This window comes from Falco punctatus (genome assembly GCF_963210335.1).
Source record: "Falco punctatus genome assembly, chromosome: 10".
NCBI lineage: Eukaryota > Metazoa > Chordata > Aves > Falconiformes > Falconidae > Falco > Falco punctatus.
In genome coordinates this window covers 18,999,349-19,019,330 of record NC_137590.1, presented here as the reverse complement: position 1 = coordinate 19,019,330, position 19,982 = coordinate 18,999,349, and the positions used below count along the sequence as shown (strand labels likewise).

At 54.8% G+C, this 19,982-nt stretch overlaps 1 protein-coding gene across 10 annotated transcripts in view; it reads left to right on the top strand.

The window, feature by feature from the left end:
- The window catches only part of MYRF (myelin regulatory factor), a 68,696-nt gene that overhangs the window by 36,840 nt on the left and 11,874 nt on the right, over positions 1-19,982 (top strand). For 5 of the 10 annotated variants that reach the window (XM_080403816.1, XM_080403813.1, XM_080403811.1 and 2 more), the window contains 12 exons: positions 2,954-3,260; positions 3,745-3,917; positions 4,261-4,384; positions 13,186-13,381; positions 13,816-13,892; positions 14,171-14,281; positions 14,629-14,719; positions 16,250-16,450; positions 17,090-17,557; positions 18,841-19,001; positions 19,514-19,586; positions 19,887-19,975. In XM_080403816.1, coding sequence (XP_080259942.1) covers positions 2,954-3,260; positions 3,745-3,917; positions 4,261-4,384; positions 13,186-13,381; positions 13,816-13,892; positions 14,171-14,281; positions 14,629-14,719; positions 16,250-16,450; positions 17,090-17,557; positions 18,841-19,001; positions 19,514-19,586; positions 19,887-19,975 — 2,071 coding nt within the window. The remainder of the gene's footprint in view (positions 1-2,953; positions 3,261-3,744; positions 3,918-4,260; positions 4,385-13,185; positions 13,382-13,815; positions 13,893-14,170; positions 14,282-14,628; positions 14,720-16,249; positions 16,451-17,089; positions 17,558-18,840; positions 19,002-19,513; positions 19,587-19,886; positions 19,976-19,982) is intronic. The other 5 variants (XM_080403809.1, XM_080403817.1, XM_080403815.1 and 2 more) reach the window with 2 other exon arrangements.

Sequence of the window (19,982 nt, the reverse complement as noted above, 5' to 3'; positions counted from 1 at the left end):
TGGGTGGAGGCTGGTTTCTGTGGGGCTGGGGACCAGGCTGTGTGCTTCCCAGTGGCAGGGAAGCCTGCTGAAGAGCTCCTGCTCCAGGGCCGTGTATCAGCCGCACGTTTTGTCACTGCCTGGAACTTTCCAGTTTCTCTCAGGTGATGTTCTTCAGCTGGGTATCAGCACCAGGCTTGCTGATTTTTTGACTAGACTTGTCCGAGCGTTGTTTGTCGGCATTGATGCTGGATGCTGGGAAGGTCTCAGGAGGGTAACAGGAGTTTAGCTGGTCTTTTTGCCGTTATTTAAAGACCGTGCTGTCGATCTCCTTAGCAAGCACAGGCTTTTGGAATGGTATTGAGATCTGTTTTAATTCTAGGATGGGAGGGAAGGACTTCCATGCAGGAGAAATGTTAAACTTCCTCATAAGGCTTCTATTTCCTGCTTCTCCAGGACCTGCCTGTTAATGCCTCAAATACCCACTCATCTACATCCAGGATGTTCACTCGCATTTTCCTGGGAAAATTTGTAAATTCTTTCAGGTTATATTTTTCTCAGCATGACATCTTTAGCATGCACTGTTCTGAGAAGTTTCTCTCACATGTAAAATCTTGAGATATTTCTATGCACAGATTTTCCTGCGTAGGTCTGCTCACAGTCTCTGTCAGCTCATTTCTCATGTGCCTTGCACTAAAGCTGGTGATCGTCCTTTTAGTTTTCCTGTGGTTTTTTTTCACTGCGTTTCTTCACTTGCAGAATCTGGTGGTGGAAGGGTTTGATTATGCTAAAGCATGTTCCAACTGAAAATTTTCTTCTCTTTACAGTTTCTTTCTCCTCTGTACAGCTTCTTCAGTGAGGATGGAGAAGCTGGCATAAGAGATTACAGTTCATCAGACTCAGATCTTTGCCTTCCACTTGCTCATGGCACAAACTCCTTCTTTTCTTTCTTAGAGTGTGTTAAAACATAAAAAGAAGCTGCTGAAATGATGCCAATGCTGACTGTTCCCAGAAAGTCTGAGTGGGCACTTAATCCTGTCATTCTGGCTGAGCTCTGACAAGAATGGTATTAAAACTTCACCGGTGTGACCAGTCCCCCCGAGCTGTAGGCAATGTGGTACAAACAGCTGAGTTCAGAGAAGTTGGAAATCATGTCCTGCTCCGTCTGAGCACTGAGCCTGTCCGAGTCTTGCCAGCAATGTGTGTCAATGCCTGTGTGTTTTTTCTTTCATAGAATCATTCATATTATTTCCTTTGGTCCAATCACCAATTTCTAGTCATTCTCAAGGCACGTTGGGTGAGATTTAACCACATTACTTTGCTTTGCATGCTTTACTTTTTTGCTCTTAGCCTCCAAAAGTGTTTTGGTTCTAGCAAAAGCCCTCGGCTGAGCTGTTCGCCCTCGCTGCACGTTGGGCTCACAGCTACCCGGGGGCTGCAGCTGCAGACAGGCAGGCGGATTTGCATGCCCCTGCACGCACACGCCTTTCTTTTGATGGTGATATAGTCAAATCGACCCTAAGCACGGCATGGCTTTAGTATCCAGTCCCAAATGGAGGAGGAGAATGGTAGGATCACATTTGAATGTCACTTTTTGTATATTGAAATGTAGAGATCAAAGTCTCCTTCTGGTTTAAATTTAAAAAAAAACAAGTGCTCTCATGGAAATCCTAAGTGGTGATGCTGGTGACCTGGAGGTGTTCAGGTCATTCAGTTCTCTCTTCTCTAGTTGTTCCCATGCCCATCTCTGCTCTTGTTGGAGACACACAACCAGTGTCCTCACGTGGTGGTACTCCAGCACAGCAATGAGCCGCCTTTGGTGCCTCTGGCCCAAGCTGTGGGCGTCCTTGGCACATCTCTCTGCTGGGACTGCAGAGGAGATGAGGCAATGCACCAAGCTGGGACCCCCAGCTCTCGGCTGACTAGGCTTTGTGGGATGAATCCCACCCTTGGCTTCTCAAGGCTCTGTCAGTGGCTGGGAGTTTGTTTTCTTGGCAGGGTGTTGTGGCCTCACAGCTACAAGGAGCTCTGGCATCATGAAGCGGGCTTTCTTTGCCACAAGAGCATGTTGCTGGGCACTTCTCTTGCGCCGTGCACAGAATCCATAAAATTAAGCAAAGTTCAGGTGCTTCAGGTGCTTTCTCTCCAGCTCCGCATCTCCAGGCACAGGCTTCAGACCCTGTTGCTGACTGTTGAACCTTTGCCCCCAGCTGTGCTTTCTTGGTCCGTGCAGTTCCTCAGTGCTGGAATATTGTGGTTGGTGGATTTTCTGTTTGAATGGAAATACAAAGCCAAGACAAACTGCCTGGGAATTCCTAGAGGCATGCCTTTGGTGCAGAGCATCCACTTGAGATACCTAGGTTTAGCAAATATCAGAACTGTTTGTGGGAAATGGTCCCTGTTGTCACCCAGCCTGAGGACCTGGTTGCCTTTGGTGTTTTGGTTCTTTGAGCTTTGAGATGCTGGGCCTTGCCTGCTCCCCTCGTGCTTACCCCTTCCAGTCTCACCTCTTCTCAGCAGAGGTGCAGCACAAGACACCTGGTTTTGTAGCGTTGTGTGTCCCTTTCTCAGCTGGCCAGCCGGGCCCTGCCGGGTCCCTGCTCTGTACGTACCCCTTGGACAGACTCTGATGCTGACAGCAAAGGCTTCTGGTGTGAGAAAGGGAGCGTGCTGCTCTGGTTCTGCTGGGGAGCCCTGGCCGTGTCTGGGGGGTGCTGGGGCCATTGAGGAACCTGGGAAGAGGAGTCAGTGGAGGGCAAGGTGGCCACTGCAAGGCGGAGGGGGTGGCTGAGGAGACGTGGCCATGCTGGGGCTAGGCAGAAGAGGCAGGGAGGTGCAGGCTCATGGAGGTAACCAGGACTGGGATGGTTCAGGGGGAGGGCAGTGCTGTGTCTGTGCTGGACCTGGGCTTAGGGAACACAGCGCGTGGCCCTACCTGCTGGTCTAACAGCTATTACCCTTTCTCTCTTTCAAGATCCTCACCTCCTCCGGACCATGACCCCCGAAAACATGTGCCACATGACTCCCCCTTCTCGCCTGGAGCACCCTCCGCCACCGCCTCCGCCTCCACCACCCCACCTTCAGGGTCCCCCGCCACCACCCCCTCACCCACACCAGCAGCAGCACAACCCTCACTACCCCAGCCTGCAGCGAGACATGTACATGAAGGCTGAGCCCCTGATGCCACCGTACGGCATCGGGCAGGGCATGGCGCCTGCCGACCTCCACCATGCCCAGCAGTCGCAGATGCTGCACCAGCTACTCCAGCAACATGGAGCAGAGTAAGGCCTCAGGGTGCTGGGGATTTTCAGAGCTATTTGTGTGATTTGGGAAGAGGGGATGAGGGAATGGGATGCTGGGGGCTTGCAGAATGCATAAGCAGAATTACTGGGTTTAACTGCAAGTTAAGGAGTGTGCACCAGTTCTGTGGGAGTGAGCTGGGGAAGCATTGAGGAGGGGGTGACCTAAAGTGTGGGGCAGAGGTTTGCAGTGCATCGTTCAGAGTTGGGTGGTGGGGACAGATAAGAGGAAAGCAAAGGTGCAGCTCAGCACATGGATGGCACAGAGCTTGGCTCTCACAGGGCGGGTGGGCACAGCCTTGTGGGAGAAGGTGGTGACAGTGCTGAAGGAGCCTGCGGCTCCCTGCAGGAAGGTTTTGGTTTTTCTGTGAGATCCCAGCTTTTTCCTGGTCACAGGCTGCGGGGTCGTTACCTCTCCACCTCTTGCTTTCCTGCTCAGCCTTTGCTTTCCCGCGGGTCTCTGCAGCCTCCCAGTGCACCCTGCCAAGAAGCGGAAACACTCCGAGTCGCCCCCCAACACCCTCAATGCACAGATGCTCAACGGGCTGATAAAGCAGGAGCCAGGTATGGGGTCCGTGCCACTCAACCCTGACAGAGTCCAAACGCCTCCCTGGCACCAGCCGGGAGCGCTTTCACCAGGTATGTGGTTTCTGCCCCCCTCCCCATCCCCCTTCCCTTAATACCCTCAGCACACAAACCCCTGCTGCCAGCCCGGGCACCCCGCTGGGCCAGGGCACTCGGGAGGAGGGCACGTGGGCACCCCAGGGTGCCAGCTGGTGGGGCTCACCCCGGCTGGGCCCCCAGGAGGAGGGCAGGGTGGTGAGTTCTTCCTGGCCCAGACCTCATGCCCGTGGCGGTGCCCTGGCAGTCAGGAGGCAAGCTTCAGGCCAGCCGCAAAGGCAATGCCCGTTGCTTCCTTGTGCTCTGATCCAGCTGGATTGCTGTTGGAGTGACTGAAATAGGTGTTTTCCCCTCACCGCAGGCCTGATTCAAGATAATGACAGCTTGAATGGCTCCTACTTGGATCCCAACTACCAGTCTATAAAGTGGCAGCCACATCAACAGAACAAGTGGGCAACCTTGTATGATGCCAACTACAAAGAACTGTAAGTAATTCATCCACCTTCGGAGAAAGGCAGGTTCACCTTTCCTGTATGAGTGGCAAGGGGTTGGGGGCATTGTACTCACAAGATGGGACAAGGATCTCCCCGGGCTCCCCCTTGTCCTCTCCTGTCACCTGCTGATCTCTGCTTGCCTGCGCTGTGGTGGAGATACTCTTCCCACTGTGCCTTTGCCATGGGGAGAATCACCGCTCTGCACTTCTGCCGGGCTGGTGGAAGGTTAAGGGATGGGGCTGGCGCTGCAGGAGCCAGCAGAAGGCAGGTCAGGAGCCAGCAGAAGGCAGGTCAGGAGCCCCTCAGACCTTGGTCTGCCGTGGAGAGTTGCATTGGTAACTACAGCCTTGCCCGGAGTGTGGTCTGGACCAGCAGCACCCTTTCCTCCTGCCCAGGCTTGACCAGGGTCCTGGGTTTTAAAAAAGTATTAGAGGATTTCCTAGACAATGCATAGCATGGATGACTGGAGGTAATCTAGAGCCACTTCAGCACAGCTTGAGAGCAGCATGGAAAGGAGCCTGAGGAGGAGGAGGAGTGGGAGTAGTTGAAGGGCAGAGGAGGAAAGGAGGAGAGAAAGAAAAGAAGGGGGAAGGGGCTGAGGCAAGCTGGGAAGCCAGAAGGGGCAGCGAGGTGGCAGAGGCAAAGGCAGTAGGTGGAGAGGAAAGCTGGTGTGGCTGAGGCCGGCAGGGGAGCAGACAGCGGCTGGTGGGGTGGTGGGGCTGCATGGGGCTGGAGGGGGGCTGGGGCAGGGAAGGGTGGAGGCAGCGTGTGGACAAGCTGCGTAGGGAAAGAGGAGTGCTCATGAGGAAACCGCTCTGGATCCTCCCTGCATTCCTTGGAGGTGACAGAGAGCTGGTAAGCAGCAGGCTGGGTTCCAGGAACCGCTTGCCGAGCAAACGAACCCCCCTGTTTCCCCTCCTTTTTGCACAGCCGGTGGCTGGTAGGGGTCCTCTCAGGGAGCGTGGAGGAGTGGGCGCTCTGATGTCTGTGATACCGAATAACACAAGGCTATTACCACGCCTTGCCTGGATGGTGCTCAGAACGGGAGCCAAGGACCCCAGGCGAGGCCAGTCGTGGAGGCAGGATGGGATCAGTGATGTGCAGGGAAGCTGCTGCTGCAAGCCCCAGCCCTCCTGCACACAGTTCTCCTCAGCCAGCCCTAGTCCTTGTACCATCTTTAAGGCAGACCAGGTGGTGACTGAGGCACGCCATGGGTTGTTGAGGCATGCCAGGGTTGTTCCCCTGTGCAGAAGTGGCTATTGGAGTTGGTTACTTCTTTGGGGACATCCTGTCATTTGCACAGGCTGTTTGTGCTGTTTCCCCAGCCACAGCAATAGAGGGTTAATCTGGGGAGCTGGTTATTTCTGGTTTACCAGACTGTTTCCATAAGGGAAGCATCTCCTACCTTCAGGTGGAATGTCAGCTACTTCTAGGAACTTGTGAGCAGCTCCACGGTCCAGTCCTGCTCTCCACCATCAGTTTGCTTTGCTGTGGGGGGCAGGATGGGGGAAGCCAGCTATCCCTCGCGGAGCGTGCACACCCCACAATCCCCAGTTCCTGCGTTCCCACACAGGGCAGTGTTTGCATCCAGCCCCCACCTCCTCTGAACGCTGCCTGGACACGTCATCTCCATGGTTTGGTTTTCAGGGCATGGGTGTCACTGCGTGGTTGTGACGCTGCCAGTTTTCTACCCGACAAAGTCACCTTTGCCTTTTGCTGCTGTTCTCGCTTCTCCCAGACTCCGGTTTTGTGCTAGTACTGCCTCCCACCTGTGAGCCTCAGTATCTTTGCCCTCTGTCAAAGGATTTTGGAGAAGTGGAGGCAGCAGAAGCGAACCTGTCCTCTCTAACTTGGGCAATGCTTGCTCACAGCCTGTCAGTCCCTGGAGCAGGCTCTTTTCCACCATCAATCTCTGCAGGGCTTTCACTGCGTGGCAGAAGCACAAATACACCTTGTGCAGGCAGCAGGCTCCACAGCATGCTGTGCATCGTAGTAGCAAACCTTTCACGCGGCCTCGCTTTTCTCTTTGACACAATGAGTGTCCCCCTTTTCCTTCCATCCCACTGTTTACCTGCACTGGGTAAACGGTTTCTCATCAGAAACACGTCACAACTCTTTCAGCTTGTCACGGACCATCTGCAGATGTTGCAGTCCCAGCTCCAGAGGTTTGCTGTGCACCCTGGTGTCATACAGTCAGATTGGCAGAGGCAAACTGCACAGGATTTTCTGCTGGGCACAGATAAGTTGCTGAAGTGCAGCAAACCACAGCTTGTAACTTCTGCAAACCCAGCCCGGCTCTGCCATGTTCCTGGGGTCTGGGCTCGAGATCGCTTGCCTAATACCTGCTCTTAGGATTTAGGGCAAAAGCCAGAGCAAACCTCCTTCTGTGGCATTTAGGTCATCATCCCGTTGTGTAATGAATAAATTCCTTTTAACTGACATCACGTAGATTTTATGAACCCACTTGTGGTGCTGGATTTGGCCAGAATTAAGGGTTAAGGCCACGGGCTGATTGATTAGGTTTTAGTTACAAACTGCTGCAGTGGAGCCTTCCTCCCTGTGGTGGGGTCAAGGCCAGCTAGCTCCAGGGGAGCCTGCGCAGGCGGCACCTGCATCTCTTTTGAAGTGGGAGATTGGTTATTTCTGCTGGTACAGCACTGCACTGGAATAGAGCTGTGAGAAACACCAAAAGATCAATCTTCTCTTCCTTCCTCTACAATGGCATTTTTTAGGTTAAGTCATGTTTTAGCCAGTAGGAGTCTTCCCCTTCCTTTCTGCCTTTTGGGTATACCCAGCAAATGAGTGGGCATCTGTGTCTCTTCAAGATCCATGAGTATTCCCACAATTTCATTGCCTCTGAGATCAGGGACTGGCCATTCCCAGCCTGTTTTCTGCTGGAAGCTGCCCTCTGGTTTGTAGGTGCTGTTGGAGTTTCCTGCCCCTGGAGGGAACATATTTTCCCCTGTGATCCAGGTGCCCCCAACTTATTTGCAGCCCCAGGAATCTGAATCATCTAAATCATCTGATTTTTCCTACTCTTGTTCTTAAGAAAAGCGACCAGGAAGGTGGGTTAAGAAGGGAGACTGTACGAAGGGGGTCAGGTTCTCGCCCCAGGATGGTAGTCGAGAGCTTGTCCATGTTTTTAATAGTGGTTGCAGCACGCAGAGAGCAGCGCTGTGCCCTGATGTGGACAGAAATTGGCTTCTCAAACACTGTTCCTGCTCCACCCAGCTGTGTGCGAGGAAGAAGAACCTTCATCCAGCCTGTAGCATTTCCACCGAGTGGGGCAAGCACTCACATCCTCCAGGGAGGGGAATTTATCAGCTTTTCCTCCTGTTCTGCCTCACAGAAAGCCAGTCCAGTGGGTATGGCTGCACAGGAGAGATCCAGCTCTGCTTCTGCATCTATCCATGACACTTTCTGTTGGGCTAGTGGAATAATTGCTTTGTCAGTACTTTATTTAATATGGTTTTGAATGTGTTTTATGCTGATGCCTGTGGATTTATGTGTAATGTTCCATACTAAGCAAAATCTTCCAGGGCAAAAAAAAAACACCCTAAATGATACTCCATGTTCTCCTCCTGCACACACAAAATTAGGGCCCTTAGTATAGAATCATTTAGGTTGGAAAAGACCCTCAAGGTCATCGAGTCCACTAGTAACCATCGCTGAAAGTTTTTTGTTCCTCATAAGAGTTTCCTGCTGTGGTTTGGGATGATCAGTAGCCCTGAGTGAGTTTGTTCCAGCTGGTGTCAGCACCCTTCAAGCCCATGTAACAGCTCTCCCTTCTTATGCAGTAGGTGTAGCTGTGGCATCAGATCATATTTGTACCTTGTGCCGGTGAATAAGTGGAAAAATTCATCTCTGTTCAGTCGTTTTCCTGGCAGAAGGCTGCAGAGTAGAGGCCCTTCAACCATTTCTCTTATCCCGCTGTTCTGGGCCGTATCGCGGAGCCAGGCTCCTTCTCAGCCCTTGCTGTGGCTGATGGGGACAGCGTAGTGGGGATCTGAACTGATTCTGTAGTTCCTAAGTAGCTTTTTCTGCCTTCTAAGAGACCTGTACAGTGAATTTGATTGTGTGAGTGGCACCAGATTCCCTGTCCCCCGGCAGGCGTGGAGCAGCCTGTGGCTGCTCTGCCGGGAGGAGAGCAAAGGGGAGCTGGGCTCTTATGAACTGCATAGATTGAGTTTTGACACAGACTTCCTAGAAGTAGGCTGGATTAAGGAAATGGAGGAAAGGAGGGAAGGGTTGCTGCGTGGATTCGAGCGGAGGTGCCTGGAAACCTGTCTTGGCTGTCCTGGGCTTGTGTCCCAGGCTTTGCTTGGTTGAAGGAGACCAAAGTCCCTGAATCCGTTTCATTGATAATATATTTCTTCTTGGCCTTTTGCACTGTTTTTGTGGTTTTAGACTCATTGAACCTTCAAAAGGGTTAGCTGGTTTCCAGCAGCGGGGCTGAAGAGGCCTGGAACCAGGCAGTTCGCTAATTTACTCCTGGGAGCAGGAGCAATCCATCTCCCTGACAGCATGCTCTGATAAATGCCAGCAGGCTCCCTCCTCCCGCTGCCCGTTGGTTTGCAGTTTGAGGTAAGGCAGCTGGCGAAGGAAGTGCAGTGCCCAACAGAAACATTTCCATGCTGGGACCAGAGCCTCTCTGCTCCGACCCTGGGAACTGGGCTGGTTCCATTCTCTTCCCATCAAGCAAACCGGTGCTCTCCCAGTGCTCTGCCCCAAAGCTCCGGTCTGGGGGCTAAACCTGAGCTTTCAGGCTTGCACTCCACGGTTGGAAGGGTCCTTACAAGCAGCACCAAGCTTGGCCTTGCTGCAGATCCTGCATCTCACTGAGGGGACAGGGACCAGTGTGACATGGTCCAATGCTGCTGGATGTGTTTTGGGTTAGGTGATTGCCCTGTCCACCACCTTGGCTAATCCTGTGGTGATGGATCACTGAAGTCTCACTCCCTGATGCTGCAAGCGCATCTCAGGCAGCTGAAGGGACCACGCGTGGTGCTGAGCTGTGGACACACCACTGGGGCTGTGTCAGTCATGCTGCTCAGCTGTAGGTTCCTCCATCTCAGTGTTTGTAACCTGGAAGAGAAAGGAAGCTGGGATTGCATGGAATTAGTGAATGGTCCTTGATTAGGGCGTCTCCAGACATTATGTCTTAGGAGTGCCTGAGATATTGGGGAACCTGGAAGACAGGAGGAGAGAAATGTGGGAGATTTTTCTTCCAGCAAGGAAACAATTGAGGCATATGAACATCCCTCTGACATTCCTGCTCTCGGCCATGGGTCCCAGTACCGTTCCTTTTTCATCAGAGACATAGTTCTCCTTACAGTGCCTTTCCCTTTGCTTTGCACTTTAATGCAGAGGGCAAGGGTGCTCCCTGCTCCTCTGAGTGTGGGTGCCATGGGGAGCTTGTAACCTCTCACCCTCACCTGGATGGGGAGGAACTTCATCTCCTCTGATCCTGGCCTTCTGAGTCCTGTCTTAATCTGCTTTTGTCAGTGGGGGCATTTTGGCTAAAATAATCTGTTTGACCCCAGACCTTTTATTCCTGACACTTTGCCCTCTGACCCCTGCGCTCTCCCTGGGAGAAGCCAGCATGGCTTTAGCTGTCCCCAGGACATTGACTTGTCAGCGGCTGGTGTCATCCCTAATCTCAGGAATGGCTTCTGCCTTGGGGCCACCTGCCCTTCCTTCTCCTGCCGCCCCATCCGTGGCAGCTGCCCATCCAGAGGGCACATCTCGGGAGGGGCACGCTGCCAGCCTGCTGCCCCATGCTGGGTCCGTGCCAGGGTGGGGGGTGACTCTAAGGTCCCTGGGGATTAGATGAAGGGGAGGATGTTTTTTTAACAAGTGTCACTGGATTCCTTACAGTGCTGCAGGCCGTGATGTCCTCATGCCACATGGCAGTGGGGGGTGTGTGTGGATTTGCTGCCTCCAGGTGGGATTTACAATATGAGAGTGAAAAAGCACCAGAATTGGGGATCCAGGGGATACCCTGTCCTGCAGTGGGGGCGATCTGGGAGCAGCTCCTTGGCTCAGCCAGAAGTGATAGGCTGAAGACAGAGGGCTGGGGACATCCCTGGAAAGCAGCTTCTTGCCTCCCGTCTACCCCAGCGCGGGGATCCTGCTTTGGGGGATGCACCAGCCACTGCCATTGGGAAAACTCAGAGAAAAGGAGCCTCTGAGAAGGTGGCTCTGCAGGGACCAGCCATTTCTAGGAGACAGAGGAGAGGGAACCTGACTGTCTCCCCTCTATCAGCATGTGTTTAGCAGCCATCAGTTTGAGTGATGCTAACCAGAGCATGTTGTGGAAGCATCCGTGGTTTGCAAGCTCAGTCAGACCTTCCCTCTCCTTGGCTTTCTCTTAAAAACCAGTGGGGCGAGTGGTGAACGCTTGGGGGTCCTGGGCAGGCAGAGGCAGGGTCTTGGTGAAAGCAGTCGGGCATAGCTCTGCCACCCCCAGGGTGAGCACAGAGGGTGCTCGGGCCAGCCCAAGTCGCAGCTCCCCAACAAGAAAAAACAGATGGAGAATTCAGGGCTGAGGCTGGGAGGAGGGTGAGAGCACAGGGGAATTCCTCTCGTGCTTCTGGGCTAAGGTAGTGCTTTGCTCCCACCGTCTGGTTTGTGTTCGGGGCACGGCATGGCAGCTGCGGGTCCCCCGGGTGCAAGAAATGAGTAGTTGCTCATGGCCAGCCCAGCGTTATTCATGGCTGCCTGGAAACACCGGCAGGTTTCATCCACATTAATCCCACAAGTGTGGTGGTGGGGTTAGAATGGCTTTCTTCCCAGGAGAAAGGAAGGGACAGCAGGGGAGCAAGCATGACCTTTCTGTATCTCCTATCTCCTGGTTCCCAGAATCTGCTGAGGTGTGCCTTGTCCATCGCTGTCAGTCTGTCCACCTCCTATCCCACCGCTCTGGGCAGTGTCTGTCTATGTTAAGAACTGGAGGTGGAAGTCAGAAGTGGTTTGCTTTGGTGGAATGTTTTGGTCCATAATTTTTAAGCCTGATGTCAAAGGCCAGGCTGAGCACCCCTTTACCTCATTCGTAGTTCTTTAATTAAAAGCAGTGGGATTTTGGTGTTATGCTAGAACTGCTTGATGGGGAGGCAGGATGAGAGGCATCTCCTTCCCCCTGCATAGGGCGGCAGTGCCCCAGGGGCCCACCAGCCCAGGTCTGGGTTTTTGGATGGTGAGAGAAAGGGGACTTGCTGCAAAGGCTGCATATTTCTTTCATTCCCATGGTAACCAGCCCATTAAGGAGATGTAGATTAAACCCTCCCCAGCTGGTATGTGTTCATCGGGCAGCCAGGGCCCCCTCCTCCTCCTCTGGACCTGCCCACTGGGAACTGGAAGCTTCTTGCAGCAGCTGGAGCAGGTGGTTGTGATTTCGGCAGGAATCCGGCAAGCAGGCAGCACCGCCTGGCAGCAGCGCAGGTGGCGGTGGGAATGCGGTGGGTGAAGCAAGCGGAGGCGTGGGACCCCCACCAAGTCAGCCTGAGCTTCTCCTCCTAGTGAGCAGCATTAAGGTGTTTGCTCCAGGTTTTGGCCAGGCTGTGGGGCTTGATATCTCCAGCGTGTGTTGAGCCAGGGCTGAGCCGCTGCACTTTTAAGAGCAGCGCTCAGAAAGGAGGTGATAGCCTGTTGTGGCTCGTATTATACTTTGTTTACAGTAGTAGTACTATAGCGTAGCATATAGAGGGGTGGTTGCTCCAGCATCCTCATCAAATCCTAGTCACAGGAACAGTATTCCTTTCCAGTTGAAGACCTACCTAAAGCCAAACTGGCAGCTTCAGGGAGGTATGGACCTGCCCTGAGCTCTCAGCCCTGCCCAGCAGGACGGGTTGCTGCCTGGCTTAGGCAAGGTCCTGGGTTCACGTCATGCTTGTGCCGATCAGCCCCATGAGCACCCAAAAGCAGCATCAGTGCAAGGCAGGAGGGACAGCATCAGGGGTTGTCTCTTTTGCCCCCAGACAACCCTCCTTCCCCTCCCACATGCCTGCTGTGCCTCAGGATTATTTTGTGGCTCTATATGTGAGCAGAGGTGGCCTTCACAGTCTGCGGCGAGGTGGGGCGAGGTTCACCATACAGCTGCTGTTCAGGTGTGGTGGGACATGGTGGTGAGCTGTCCCCCCAGCCCTTCCCACTCCCCCTTTGGGGTGGTTTACAGGCATCCGCACCCCAGGATGTGGCTGTGCACTGTGCCCTATGGACCCCTTGTTGCCTCTGCTCACGGAGTCACAGCAGGGTGGGGGCTGGAAGGGACCCCTGGGGGTCACCCAGCCCACCCCCCTGCTGAAGCAGCTCCCCTAGAGCAGGCTGCAGAGAGCCGCGTCCAGGCGGGTTCCAACGTCTCCAGAGAAGGAGACCCCTCGGCCTCTCTGGGCAGCCTGGCCCAGGGCTCTGCCACCCCCGAGGCAGAGAAGTTCCTCCTCACATGCAGATGGAAGTTGCCGTGTTGCCGTTGGTGCCCGTTGCCCCTTGGCCCGTCGCTGGGCACCGCTGAAAAGAGCCTGGCCCCATCCTGCTGGCACTCGCCCTTAAGGTGTCTGTAGGCATCGATCAGAGCCCCTCGGTCTTCTCTCCTCCGGGCTGAGCAGCCCCAGCTCTCCAGCCTTTCCTCATCAGGGAGATGCTCCATCCCCTCATCATCCCCACAGCTTCTGCTGCCCCCTCCCCAGTAGCTCCCTGTCTCTCTGGAACTGGGAGCCCAGTGCTGGAAGGCTCATCCTCCCCCCACAAGCACAAGCCTGTGCACGGGGCTGTAACGCTCACTGCCTTTTCCACAGCCCGATGCTCACATACCGCGTGGATGCTGACAAGGGGTTCAACTTCTCTGTGGGCGACGATGCCTTTGTGTGCCAGAAGAAGAATCACTTCCAGGTCACGGTCTACATCGGCATGCTTGGAGATCCGAAGTATGTGAAGACCCCTGAAGGCCTGAAACCCTTAGAGTGCTTCTACCTGAAGCTGCACGGAGTGAAGGCAAGCGGGAGTTAAGGGCCAGTAGCCACACCAGCAGGGAGAAGGGGTGCTCAGCAGATGGCTGGGATGGGGCAGCACCACATCTTCACGTGCTAAGTTGCGTGTAGGGGGGTGCTGAAGGCCAGAACAAGGCAGGTCTCAAAATACAAGTCCTAAGACGGACTCAGTCACTGCCTGGGTGCTTCAGGGCTGCCTCTCACTGAGCCTTGATTCTAGAGGTACAGAGGTACTTTGGGAAGATCCTGCCACCCCCAGCTGCCCCCCTGCCAAGGAAGGCACCCATGCTTGGGCAACAGCCACACTCGAGCTGGGTGCTGCCAGTCGGGGGTACTGGGTCCTAGGAGGGCTGGGCAGACAGCTGGCCTGCGCTGGGGAGGAGCTGGGAAGGTCTCAGCTTTCTGCCCGTCTTCACACGCCTCGATCTTCCCCTCCAGCTGGAGGCCTTGAACCAGTCGATCAATATTGAGCAGTCGCAGTCTGACCGCAGCAAACGGCCCTTCAACCCCGTCACGTGAGTGTTGCCGGGGGGTGTTCACGGAGGGGGGGTAAGCGGTGGCAGGAGAGGGTGGGGAAGGGGCTGAGTCGGAGGTTTCAGGGCAGTACTGTGGGTATCACTGTCCACTTTTCTCCTCTGTTTCCCACAACAAAGTTTTCTTCTCTTTACATTCCCCGCTCTGCTCTGTGCCCAGTTCATAGACCTGCCGTGGAGCAGGCCAGGAGCTGGCTGTTCCCCAAAGACCCTTCTCTCCAGTGGCATCCTCGCTCACTCCTCTGTTTTCCCTTCCTCAGGGTCAACCTACCTCCAGAGCAGGTCACCAAGGTCACCGTGGGGCGCCTGCACTTCAGTGAGACCACTGCCAACAACATGCGGAAGAAAGGCAAACCCAACCCAGACCAGAGGTGAGGAGCACAGGTGGCTTGTCCAAGCTGTCCTGAGCACTCAGGGCCTGGGGATGTGCCAGTCCCCAGATCAGGGAGTGTGGCTGGAGGGAGGAGGACGTGGTGGACAGGTCCTGAATTGGCTGTCTTTGTCTGGGTGGAGGAAAGGAGGTGTCTGCTGTGGCCACAGGAAGGGTCTCCTCCACTCTGAGGGGTTGGCGACAGTGCCTGTGCCCCACAGCACAAGGAGAGGGGATGTACCAAGCCCACCATGACAGCTTGGTGCCATGCCTCAGGCTCCAGTGCGAGAGCAGACTCGGCAGTTCCCAGTGCAGGATGGCACCCTGACCTCTCTCCCCTCTTGGCAGGTATTTCATGCTCGTGGTAGCCTTGCAGGCACACGCACAGAACCAGAACTACACGCTCGCAGCCCACATCTCTGAGCGCATCATTGTCAGAGTAAGTCCCTTTCTCCTCCCTCAGCCTCTGCAGGTGCCCTGCAGTCCTTTGCTGGATGTCCTGGGCAATCTTCCCACCTTCCTCTGGCTTTTCAGTGCTTTCCCCACCCAGCCTTTCCCCACCTTCTCCAAACTATTACCGCCTTGCTTGTAGCTGTCCATGCCCAAGGCTGGGTTCTGGCTGCAGCCTTTCCACACCTGCTTCATCAGAGCAGCCTCAGGGCATGCAAGAACCTGTTGCAGGATAGGGAAAGCATCCTGTTCTCCCAAGGCCGGACCACTGTCCAGGGTAGAGCCTGGTGGGAGTGAGGGAACAGTGTTGTTGGGATTCTGCAGCCTCCAGGGGCAGGAGGACCTTCCCAGGGCAGCACCTTTTGCATGTCCTAAGGCTGCAGTGCTCCAATGAAGGGGAGCAGGGAGAGAAAGGCACCATCCCCAGGCTCTGCTGGGGCTCTGCTGGAGCACTCAGCTCTGGGGTGTGAAGGCAGGGAATAAAACAGAAGCAGGGTGACCTCAAAGTCTGCAGGCAAGTAAGTTCATGGTGAGTTGTGCACCTCCAGGGTGCCCAGCATAGAACTGCTGGGAATTGCAGGCAGCCTGAATCGCTCCGTCTCAACCTGTGAGTGGGTCACAGAACCACGGCAGCAGGGCAGAACTCCAGAATTTGGGACCTAGGAGCAACAGCCTTGGTCTCCTGCTGTCCTGCGTGGTTCTGGTTGGGGTTGTTAGGAACAGTTCTGATAGGTGAGGTAACAGCTCAAGAAAGCAAGGATGTTCCTTTAGGGAGAGGAGCAGAGCAGGCACAGGCTTGGTTCCTGCAGAGGGAGGCTTAGATGGGGCCAGCAGATGAATGCTGAGGCTGCCCCTGTCGTAAGGGCAGGCTGGGATCTGTTCCCAGGGCTGGCAGTGGATCCCTGCCCCTGCTACTTTGCCTTGTGCTGCTGCAAAGCTCTGTCTCGCACCTCCATGGCCTCACTTGTCCTTTGCTGGCTCTGCTCTATCCACCTCCTTGCTGTCCCTCCTGCGAGGCTGGGACTGCCACAGCTCATCCTTGAGGGCTGTAATTCAGCGCGCTGCAGGCTGGAGAGGGACCCATGCCAGGATCTCATCACCTGGGCTATTCATCCCCAAAGCCCCCTCCCAGTTCTGAGGGTACTCGGATGAACATGCTCCTGTTCCAGCCAAGATCTTCCCCATCTGTTTTCCTTCTGTGGAGCAAGGACCTTGGGTGCTTCTGCTTATACCAAGCTTTGTTTCGCAGGTGTTTCGCACCCACACTAGTGGGGACGGCACAGTGCTGCCGTGGGGTGCCTGGCACTGTCCAGGCCACTGCAGCAGCTTGGGGCTCTCTGATGTCCATCTCTTGCCGCACAGTCCTGCAATGTGCATGGAGGGATGGCTCTGTGGAGCTCTCCTGGCATCCTCACCCTGCGTACATCTCAGAGTGCCCCTGCTCAGCAGCACCACGCTATTTCTATCCCCGGTTTTGCTGCTGCTGCTTTTCAGTCCCCGCTTTCTCATCTCTCCACAGGCCTCCAACCCTGGCCAGTTTGAGAGTGACAGCGATGTGCTGTGGCAGCGGGCACAGCTCCCTGATACTGTTTTTCACCACGGCCGGGTTGGCATCAACACAGACCGCCCGGATGAAGCCCTGGTGGTCCATGGCAATGTGAAGGTCATGGGTTCACTGATGCACCCTTCAGATGTCCGAGTGAAGGAGGACATCCAGGAGGTAAGAGCCAGGTAACCAGGGTAGGCTTGGGGTGATCAGGGATCTGAAGAGGCACCACAGAAGTGTGAGTGTCCTTGTGAGCCTGTTTCAGCTGCCGATTTTGACACAACCCTCATGGGCTACCTGAGCTCCTACTGACCAGATAGGAAGTGCCTTAGAAGTCTGTCTGTCCCTGTCTGTCCCAAACACAGCCTGTCCACAGTGTCAGGGAATATTGACCTTTCCAGTGTTAGCCAGAACTAGCAAACGCAGAAGTTACAAACCTGGAAACAGGCAAGCATCTCAGATAGCCTGGGTGAGAGGCTCAGCTCTGCTCTGAAGTTCTCTCAGCTGGATGTGCCTCTCCAGAAAAGGAGGGGACAATCATATCTCGTATTTATGAGAACTGCCCCTGCCCTGTGCCTGGTTGTGCGATGGGATTCAGTCTCCTCCTGCCGAGGAACTTGTCCAGTGACAAGAACTGGAGATTAACCCCAGTGCAAACACTATTTGCCCTGAAGGCTGCCCTGGGCAGCGTTCAGGGCTGTCTCACAGAGGTATTGCCATGAGCCAGTGTGATTTGCTGTTTGGAATGGGAGTCATGGGAACTTCAGAAGCAACACCCCACTTTAAGAGTTGCATGTGTCTGTTTTGTCCCAGGTGGACACCACAGAGCAGCTGAAGAGGATCTCTCGCATGCGTCTAGTACATTACAACTACAAGCCTGAGTTTGCAGCCACGGTGGGCATTGACAACGCCTCTGAGACAGGTATGGGCCCCACGTCACACCACAGCGACCTGCTTGTGTCTGCAGCGCTGCACCTCGTGTTCTGCAGCCTACGGTGGCATTTTGCTGACGGTGCCAGGCAGTGCTGCCCCGCCTGGCCTGGCAGCTGCAGCCACCTCTGCCCTGGGGCAGCCCCCTGGGCTTGGGGCAGGAGAGTGGGGGCTTCTCATCACCTGAAGTTTAGGCATCTAATCAAATTCCCTTGTGACCTACTGCGCTGTTTCCACACAGGCGTCATTGCTCAGGAGGTGAAGGAGATCCTTCCTGAAGCTGTGAAGGACACCGGGGACCTGGTCTTTTCCAATGGGAAGACCCTTGAGAACTTCCTGGTGGTGAACAAGGTTGGTGGCAGCCGGGAGGGGCGAGGAGGCTGGGGACACTGTGGAACCTGGCTCTGGGGAGTTGTGGAGCTGGAAATGGAAGAGAAAAATTGTGATGTCTGGGAAATGCTTCTAGGCCAACACCACCCATCAGTTTCAGACCTGGCTTGTCTTTCGGTTGTCAGGAGCAGCCCTGGGTGGAGGGCAGACATCAGCAGGGAGGAACTAGCCTGATGTTGGTGAAAGTTGGCAGCATCTCCCTCAGGAAGGGCTCCTTGTTGGCAGCCTCCTGTAGGGAGGCTCTTAGTCATAATCTCTGCTTTCTGGATAAGATAATGTGGTTATGTCAAGATAACCCAGAACACCTGGCTGCCTGACCTCTCTGTAACCTGTGGCAGCCTGTTTCTGCTCTGGACATCAAGGGGACAGGCTCCCAAAGCTGCCAGTTCTCTCCTGCATCACTCTATCCAGAGTAGGAATGGCCAGGACTGACCTTAGTGCCTTGTTTCTCTTTGTGGCAGCCTAGATCCCTGCAGTTACATTACCAGCTAGCAGTAGCTGTGAGCGTGACCTTTTCTGTCCCATCTGCACGTGTCCGGGCCATTGCTGTCCTTTTTTTCTGCATACAGCCCTCCTCCACGGGCTGCAGCTCAGCATCAGCCCCACAAAAGGGCTGCAGCACACAGCAGGCTCTGTGGTCTGCTCTAGCTGAGCTCTCCCAAGAGGCATCTACCTGCTGCCCACAAATTATCCGTGGTGTCCAAGATCCTCAGAGCGCAGGGTTGGACCAGCACACCAGCGAGATGTTTTGCCTCAGGGAGTGCTTGTGTGGGCGAGTGGAGCCGCAGAGCCCGAGGGTGGGTACTGGGGAGGTCTGGCTCAACTGTCTGCTGGATTATGCTGCAAAATAATTGCAACAGCTTGCACTGTAGAGCAGAGCAGGGGCAGATGGGGAGCGTTGCTCACATGGTTGGACCAAGGGCTCCTGACTGATGGTGGACTTTGTGTCTGTCCTTTGTAGCTAAGGACTCTGGATTAGCACCAGTAGGAGACAGAGTTCTCAGGGATCCCAGGCTAACATTTATTTTTCTGGTTGGGCTTGAAGAGAATATCTCTTGCTCTTGCATCCAGGGGCTGTAGAGATCCAGATGTGTCACGCTGGGTGTTCCTGCCCCCAGAGCTGGGTGTTCTGTAGCTTTTCCCCTGGGCAGGCCATGGGAGAGCAGTCAGGGCAGCCAGACCCACAGGAGCTGGAGTACCTCCCAATGCCAGACGACTCAGGCCGCCGACCTCTTCTCTGGCAGGAGCGCATCTTCATGGAGAATGTGGGAGCCGTGAAGGAGCTGTGCAAACTGACAGACAACCTGGAGACTCGCATCGATGAGCTGGAGAGGTGGAGTCACAAGTTGGCCAAGCTCAAGCGGCTGGACAGCATGAAGTCAACTGTGAGCTCTGGGACATTCAGGTAGGGGATGCTGAGGGATACAAAGAGATGTCTCCTTTTGAGCCCAGGCAGCGCTGAGCAACAGCTCAGTTTGGGAAAGGGGAGATGGGGAGGAGTGGTGGGGCGTCGGCAGTTGTTATTTGGCCTGGGGTAGTTTCAAGGAGCTGAAATTAGTGAGACGGGTCTGGCAGACACATACCCACAGCCTGCTCTTAGCCCAGCCCTCCAAAAAAACACTATGAAATAGTCTCTGTGTTACCCGTGAGCACCTTTCTCAGGGCAAGGAGATTCTTGTGCTACTGAAACGATCACACTGGCCCTGGTCAGCCTTTGCAGGTTTTGGGGCAGAATTCAGGCTTTCTGGGCCATGGAGCAGCACTGCACCTACCCCTGAGCAGATGAAGTGACAAGGATTTGTCACTGCCAGGCCACACAGAGATTTCTTCCCTACCAGAGAATCACATTTTTGCCTGGGATTTGCTTCGAGTGCTGCCCCTGCACAGCTCAGCTCCATTCCTCCTTTCCCCTTGCAGCCAAACGGGAAGCCAGTTCAGCCGTGCGGGAAGCATGCCTCACAAAAAGCGGCCCCACAAAGTAGCCAGCAAGGTAAGGGGCTGCTCCCAAAGGAGCCTCATGGTGCGGGGGAAGGTGGTCTGCCTAAGAACAGCCGTCTGGGTGGTCCTCGTGTGTTCTTTTACATACGCGGCAGAGGGAGAGACCCTGTCTGCTCCCATTTCCATGATCCCTTTTGTCCACGCCCAATGAAGATGTTATATGGCTTCTGTGCTGAGGGGCTTCAGGGCTTGCAGGGGAGCAGGAGGAGCACTTGGGCTGGGCTGGGTGAGATCTGTGCAAGGACCAGAGCAGGAAGGAGTCCGGAGCTATCCTGGAGTTTTTCTCTTGCAGTCTCCATCGGTTGTCCCTGAACAGGCCTGCATCAGCCAGCGCTTCCTGCAGGGCACCATCATCGCCCTGGTCATCATCATGGCATTCAGGTGAGAC